At 42.1% G+C, this 7,971-nt stretch overlaps 1 protein-coding gene across 1 annotated transcript; it reads left to right on the top strand.

The window, feature by feature from the left end:
• Positions 1 to 468: 468 nt before the first annotated feature.
• Positions 469 to 3,380, top strand: elp6 (elongator acetyltransferase complex subunit 6). Its single transcript, XM_079226933.1, has 7 exons — positions 469 to 602; positions 756 to 834; positions 962 to 1,032; positions 1,456 to 1,580; positions 1,732 to 1,933; positions 2,050 to 2,208; positions 2,570 to 3,380. The coding sequence occupies exons 1-7, from the start codon at positions 549 to 551 to the stop codon at positions 2,693 to 2,695; spliced, it is 816 nt and encodes a 271-aa protein (XP_079083059.1). The 5' UTR covers positions 469 to 548; the 3' UTR covers positions 2,696 to 3,380.
• Positions 3,381 to 7,971: the final 4,591 nt, after the last annotated feature.

Genomic DNA, 7,971 nt, shown 5'->3' with positions numbered 1-7,971 from the left:
GCTACCAATAGAAGGCGGTATCTCAACAACAAGGACGGAAACCCACCGAAGAAGTCGCCATGTGCAAGCAAAGATCGTCTATCAAGATAGCTGTACAAAGCGGTCGCCAGGTGGTTTGTTTTTTCGAAAAACAAACACGCATGAAGACTCACAATGCAGTCACCAAAACTTGAGATTTTGGTTTTTCGTGTCGTCTTCCAAAATTAATAAAACTTGCGATAAAAACGTAAGATGTTTATTTGGCAGCAAGACGCCACTAACCGCTTCAACGCATAACTGCATCTCCGTGCAGAGTGAGCCCTCCTGTTTTTTAATCTACACGTTTTTGGTGACTAGCATGCGACTAGACGTTAGCACGGCAGCTAATTACGAGAAAAACAGTGAAACTGTGGAGTAAAAGTAGAACATTTGGCGTATAAATCAACAACACACCCTTTGAGATGAATCCCAGCGGACGACTCCTATTTCGTAGCGTTATTTTATCTCGCCAGCAGCCCGTTTAGCTAGCTAACGTTGTATTATTTACGGTTAATAGTTTAAAACCAGCTATGTTTACAGAGCTCAACAGCATCTTGAACACCACTCCCGACAGCTTCACACAGGTGAGGACTGAACGTGTATAATGTGTCTGGTATGTTGCTTATATTAAGCTGTTTTACACGCTAACGTTACTGTAAACGTTAGTCGCAGAAGGATGGCAACATCTATACTTTGACCACTTAAGTGTAAGTTTAACGTCGCCTTGTTCTCTTCAGGGGGAATTTATCCTCCTTTCAGACCGACAGAGTGATGCGTCTTTCCTTATTCACCACTTCCTGTCTTTGTACCTACGAGGTGAGTTATTGCCTGTCCATGTGAAGTATTAAAAATAATGAGAGAAACTGTTAACTCATGTCCTAACCACAGCTGATGTCTCTCTCTCTCTCTCTCTCTCTCTTTTTTGCTTTCTTTTTTATGTCAGCACGCTGCAAAGTGTGGTTTCTGGGTCTGGTCCAGTCCTTCAATCATTACAGTGCAATCAGCCAGAGACTGGTGAGTCTCCCCTGTTCTCGTCCTCTTTTTGTGTACTTGTTTATGTGTTTACACTGCAAGAGGAGAGTCACTTGAAGACATCATGAGGTGAAGAGTTTGTTTCACACTGGCAGTCAGTTTAATCTATTTATCTGAATCCCTCACATCTGTCTCCTTTTTAAAAACACAATTACCATTTTTAATTCTTGTTTCCATCCTCGTCACTTTTGGGTTTAAGGTGAGGGAACACATTGCGTGTGATTGTATCTGTACAGTATTGCTAGACCCTCGTGGTATATACGACCCAATATTCTTTTCTGGTCATTTGTTAAATACATATTGATTGGGACCCTGGTTCACTAGGTGTGGGTTAGGTATGTTAGCCTTAAGCTTGGTGATGACACTGAATTTGTCTTCATCTGTGTGTGAATTATGTTTTCTCAGGGCGTGAGCCTCACGCAAGCCAAGGAAAAGGGTCAGCTGGTTTTCTTAGAGGGACTAAAGGAGTCTCTGTCGGTTTTGATTCCTCGAGAAACCGACACAGGAAGTGAAGCCATGGGCTTCCTCAGGTACAAACAAAATAATCACATGCCTTTACCTAATTGTCTTACCTGTACAGACTTATATTATAGTTTTGCATCATCTATCTGGATAACCAATCCAACAGTATTACATTTACACACCTTTTATCTGGTTTATCTTCACGTCCTCCGTCTCCAGGAATCCTGCTGTCGGCCTGAAGAGTCTCTACGAGTTGGTCCGGTCTAGTGCGACCAGTTCTGGCAGCGCCGAGTCAGAGGAGTGGAGACCCCCGGTGTTGCTGGTGGATGACCTCAGCGTGCTGCTGAGTCTGGGGGCGACCGTCGGTGCCGTGCTGGACTTCAGCCACTACTGCCGTGCCACCGTCTGCTCCCAGCTGCAGGTTAGACCCTCGCTGTCCGAGCACGATTTATTTGAGATGTAGGTTGAATTTCTCGCTGTATGTTCAAAAAGAGGGTTTTGGTGTGAAGCTAGCGGTAACTTTGACCACGACTGCAGGGCAATGTGGTGATGCTGACGCGCTGTGATGGGGAAGAAGAGGAGGAGGAAGACGACGAAGGCTCGGAGAGGCTTCTGAGGGGTCTGACCCACCAGTGTAGCCTCACTCTTCATGTACAGGGTCTCCCCACTGGTTACTGCAGGGACATACACGGGCAGGTGAGTGTTTTATTCACATACTTCACTTCAAAGATGTGGCCACAGAATGTATTTTTAAAGTCTTAAGATAACTTTTGTCCAACCAAAGGCTTTTATAGAAGATTTTGTCTTACCAATGTACCAATACCTGCATCATAAATAACCTACATTAAATGATGGGTTTTTTTGAGTGTACCATTTTTCAAGTATTAATATCTGAGTAAAATCAGTGCACATACAGCATCAATAACTTCTAATAGTGACGCACATGGTCTGTTAAAGGTTACATACTGTGTATCTGTACGATATATTTCAAGGGATCAGTGTGAGACGCACAAAAATATTCCACAATAAAGATGTACATTTTGTTTCTCGTTTTCAGGTGGAGGTCTGCTGGAGGAGGAGACAAGATGATGGGCGGTGCACGCAGAAGAAACTCTTTCAATACAAAGTCCACGACAAAGGAGCCTCCTTCTTTGCCCCTGGGACGTCCAGCGCGGTTCTCTAGTTCCACAATTCAGCGTCCTCGTGTTTTTTTGCCTTTTTGTCTCGTTCTACACGCGGCATCTGACTGTTATCTTTTAATATTACCGGACAAAACCCACGCGCTGGAGTGTTTTCAGCTGCCAAAGTAGTTGGTGAACCGGACAAATTCACCAACTGTCCTTTTACGTTTGGATGCTTGCCGCAGCGTCAACGCCGCAGCCTCGACGCCGTGCGGTCTGGAGAAAGGACGCCGTGATCCTGGCAGCTGATAGCCGGCTTCCTCTGAAACCCTACCCACTTCTCTTACTTTCATATATTCAATTAAGTGAAACTATAAAAAAAATTGACAGTTGAGTTTTGATTATCAGGCTGGTTTGCTGAAGGTATGACTTGTGATGCACTGAACGCAGACGGTTTATACGTTTGTGATGGCGAGTGGACATTAATGAACCGACTGATATCAGAATAAGTACGTTATTAAAAAAATAAGTGACCTGAAGGTGCGCAAAAGGAATTTGACTAGGTGAAAGGTGCATAACAATAAACATAGAAATAATAATCGAGACAACGTTTAAAGATAATATTTAAAATAATGAAAATATATTGTAAACCAATAAACAAAAAGACAGTGCTTTGTACATGAATAACTACATAAGATGACCATTCTTACCACTAAATGGATTTTGTTTGAGAAAAAAATAAAGAGTAATGTGTAATGTGTTGTCATTCCCTGTATGAACACTAGAGGTCGCTCTGTCCTCGCGCGTCACGCTGCCGGGTGAGAGGTTGGAGTGGAGAGGTCTCTGGGATTTTGACAACCAGCATTTCTAAAAACACTGCTCCTTCCACGTCGGCGTCCGAGGCACACGAGACAGATCCCAAAACAAAGGAATAAACACCCAGGCTGCTCGTCAGTTTTACCTCAACAACTAAAATATCTGAGGATCTCCGAAGTTTGTCCAGGTGTGTGTTGAAGATGTAGCTAACCCGTTAGCTTTAACTAACCTAGCTGTGTTGGGAGCGTGGGGACAACTGGGGATCGTTTAATCACTCCATAATGTTGAATATTGAGCGTTGATGGAGCCACGAGCTGCTAGTTATTACGATACTTTCAAATTGTTTCTCATCGATCGTGACCACCGAGTTCACTCTCTATGGATTAGCATGTTAGCTCACAAGGTGTCCGCAGGTACAATGCTTGGAAGTGACGTAATATTTGTGAGTACGCATTTAACGTTAGTTGTTGCCGTGAACACGAGGAGCATGAATTTAGTCTCGGTATTATTTTTAATTAACTGGTTATTGAGTGAAACATAAACTGAAGCTAGCTAGTTAAGTTGCACACGTTAACTTTAGCTAGCAAGCTAACGACTGCCGTCAGTGGGTTTTTTTTGTCGTTAATTGTAGAGGCAATACGTTTTGTTTACTTTTTTCAAAAATTCGTGTGGGAGTATTAACTTCAGATACAGCAACGTTTTAAAATAAATGTTTATTGAATAGAGCCTTCGGGAAACTGGTGACTAAAGTTATCTAGCGAGCCGCTTTCACTAACATCAGTTTACGTCAGTTTACGTCAGTTGGCAAGTTAACGCTTGACGGCAGATTCCTTTAAAACAAATGGTAATGTCAGTTCATTCAAACAGCGAGGCTCATTTTTGTGTAATGTTAAACTTAATAAATTAGGACATTATTTGTATAATAAGTGGGTTCTACACCATCTCGTGTTAAACGATTTGTATTGTTGTCAAACGTTTTTTTAAATAAATGGATTAGCGTTAATTTAAAGGTGATACGCGAGACCTTAACGCTCCTGAGCAATGCCTTGTGGGTAATGTGAATAGTAAGGGACATGTGGCGAGTTTTTACTGAAGGGATTATTCCATTTGAGGTGAATCCTGTTATTCTGCCTGGTTATTGTAAAGTAAACAGACACTATCTGAGGCCCAATCCTCGAGGCCACCGTTGCTTGTTTCCTGGAAGGTGATGTTGCCACAAGGTTGCATCAGCCCCATCACTAATTGTCTTGTGATTTATATATTTCACCCAATTATGCAGTTCGTGAACTACATAGACAGTTTAGTTGCTGGAGTTTAGTGTGCTGGAGAAAGATGTATATTTAAAAAAAAAAGCACAAAAAAGTGCTTTACAACTGGCAAAACTAAATAATCTTAGTGTGTCTTTATTTTCTTCTTCTTCCTCTAAGTAATTTGTCAGGAAACAGACTTGCCTGTTAAACATCACTCCCCATTACATTATGGTTACTGATTGACAGGGTATTTTCCTCTTCTTGCCCCTGGCTCTGGTTGTAAAAGACTGTGTTGCAGTAATCTTCTTGCTCATCCACGTCAAGCTCGTCTTTAACAGCAGGACTAATGGGCGTCACTGATCAGAGGAGCATTTTTTCACATTATGCAACTGGGATTGAATCTGGACACGGTTGCGTTGCGGAGAATGAACACAGCCTGAGAACTCTCTCAGATGTTTTTGGGGTATTGGTATAGTTTTTTGGGGCCTAAAGTAATTCACTGGAAGATATATTTAATAAGGTTATAATAATAATAATGCATTGGATGATACAGAAAGTTGGTGATATGCCACTGGAATCTCTAAGTCCTATAGATGCTTTCAAGTTAAGCATTTTAGGGAGTGTTGAAAAGAGGTAAGCCTATACTTAACAAAAAAATGTGTTATCTATCTAAAACATTTCTGAGCATACTGTCTTTTAGTTTTTAAGCAGTTTTGATACAGAACATTCATACGCTTGGTGCACTATTTTGCTCACAGTGACGTTGCAGGCATTTGGCTTTATAAATCTACCAGCCACCTAATTGAGACCTACAAATGATAACACATTTTTAGCTTGCAACGTGAAACCCTGTATTGGTCAAGTCTCTAGCTGTGGTATTGTTTGCAACTAAGGGTGCTTGCTCATCACGTAGGAGGCATATAGACCGTTATTTGTTTGGATATCAGTGGCCCGGCACCTATACGCAGAATCACAGGGACATTTTCCAGTCATCTATATTTATTTGTGGTTTGTTTGGTTTTAAGCAGAAATTGTATTTATAGTAGCTGGTATCGTCCCAACAAAACAACCATCCGACCAGACAGAACGGGATTTCTAAATCATTGCGGGTCACCTGCCAAAGTGGCCGAAGAAAACCCAAACCCACGAGCCTCAAACAGTTGACCAGCGCTCAGCCTGCGGCTGGTATTATTTATTATTCTTCCCCGGTTGTGATGTTTTTCGTTTTTTAAAGCCTCCGTCAAACTTGTAATGCTTTTGAGACGTGAATGTGCATACAGGACAGGCTGCCCTGCAGGCTGGGAAGCAGCCGGCCTGCTTGTTGAGTTTCCTATCGGCTCAATCCCGGATTAGTTCACTGACGGAGACGCTGCTGAGCCTTTCGCCAAATCCGGTCTCGCTGCCCCACTAATGCAACCCCACAGCACGCAGTGAACTGGACAAACTGCAGAGAGAAAGAGAGAGAGAGAGCGCGAGCGATGGAGGCGTTTGCTGAAAGTTTTCCCTCGCGAGAAAGTGAGCAGGACCTGGCCCGAGAGTCGACCTTCCCACGGAGACGGGAGAGCAGAGAGGGGCGTCACTTCAAAGCCTGTTTTGACATTTGCAGAACCCATTGTGCGAGCTTCCCAGGACGTTGCTGTTCTAACTGTATAGGGTATTTATAACAGCAGATCAAGAGACCTCCCGGGGCAAATTCCTCCCGGGGAATGTTTCCGTTGCTCCCGGGAGGACGAGCCGAGCAGCAGCACACTCTGCCTGAATCAAGAGGGGAGCACTACGTTAACCACAAGGCGCTGCTGAGGCTTAAAACACCCGGCGCTGCTGCTTTCAGGGGACACAAACGGCCACGAGCTAGAGCGGCAACCTGGTCTCCCGTTAGCAGGTACGTTTCTCAGAACAGGTGGCTGTATCGTGGTAATGGCCGACAGGACGGAGCTGTGTTTTTTTTTTTTTTTTTTTTTTTTTGTGGCACGGTTGGCAAATAACGCGGCGCTGCTTATTGACACCATGTGATAAGCTGAGGGCTCAGTCGTCAGTGGAATGACCACACTGTACAAATCCAGCTGCGGTGAGCGTGTGCCAGGGCAGCCTGTTAAACATTTGTAATTGAGCAGTAACTACAAACGCTCAATAGGCAGCGTTGAACCGGTCTGCTGAGTAAACAGAGAGAGAGGCGAGGGGCTGAGATTGGGCATGAATGTCAACAGAAGATTAAATCGATACGCGAAACTGAAGGAAGTGATTTTTTTTTTTTTTTTTTTTTTTTTTTTTCTTTTTTTTTTTTTTTTTGGAAGGGAGGTTGAACCTCAAAGCAAATATTTCAAATGATATTGTACTCGGAGCGGACCTTACGTATAGTTTTATAGACTCCACCCGGGAAGCAAATTCAATATTATTAATGCAATGACTTTCAGTGGAATCGTATTGGGGAGGTTTGAACGTACCGTGTTTGTCGTTCTACAAAGTTCTTCTTAAATTGTTCAAAGCAAGTGTACAATAATAAAAAATAACTAACCAATTGAGTCATGGCCGTTTTTAATGTAACAAGTGACAAAGTTCATGGCAGTAAAATTTGTGTTTAATGAAATCAGATAAATATTCTCACTAATGTTGTCATATTTGTGCAAAAACACACTCAACAGTGACTTTTTGAAAACGTTAACGATTAATACATTTTCAAAATAGTTGTCAAACTTGCTGATTCATTTTTCTGTTTGTCAACTAAAACTGTAAAATGTGTGCACTTTAGATCATCTGTTTTGTTAATTATATGTCTTTGTAAAAAAAGAGGGCTGACTGCAACTGATATTACTCGTGTGAGAAGATTGGGAAAAATGCTTATCGTTAAGAGCCAAAAGTGACGTCATCAACTTGTTTATTTCATTATTATTTATTGTTTAATATCTAAAGAATGGGATGCAGTAAATTCTCATATTTTAGATCTGTGAATATTTTATAATTCAATAGTTTCAATCTGTGAATTGATGAATTGTTTCAGCTCTTCTTCTCTTCCTCCTTTGCGGGCTTAATCCATGTTTATTTTTGTGGAAGTGAAATTGTACCAACAGTTCAATAACAAAATACCTTTTATCTGGTGAACCTGGTGGTGTTTTTTGTGATTGATGACACATCCGTTTGCTTCAGTCAGGATGCAAAACCAGAGTCGCATGTTTTCTACTGGGGTCAATGCGTCCGCACCTTTTTGGCTTCTGAATAAGCTGTGTGTTTAAGTCATGTGACCTATGTATGAGCTGGTCTGAAGAAAACACACA

This window comes from Taurulus bubalis (genome assembly GCF_910589615.1).
Source record: "Taurulus bubalis genome assembly, chromosome: 12".
NCBI lineage: Eukaryota > Metazoa > Chordata > Actinopteri > Perciformes > Cottidae > Taurulus > Taurulus bubalis.
Note: the sequence above shows the minus strand (reverse complement) of the source record. Positions and strands in the feature narration are given on the sequence as shown.

Coding starts and splice junctions, on each gene's coding strand:
- elp6 (XM_079226933.1), top strand. CDS start 549: ATGTTTACAGAGCTCAACAGCATCTTGAACACCACTCCCGACAGCTTC. Junction 1,033..1,455: donor GTGCAATCAGCCAGAGACTG/GTGAGTCTCCCC, acceptor ATGTTTTCTCAG/GGCGTGAGCCTCACGCAAGC. Junction 1,581..1,731: donor GAAGCCATGGGCTTCCTCAG/GTACAAACAAAA, acceptor CTCCGTCTCCAG/GAATCCTGCTGTCGGCCTGA.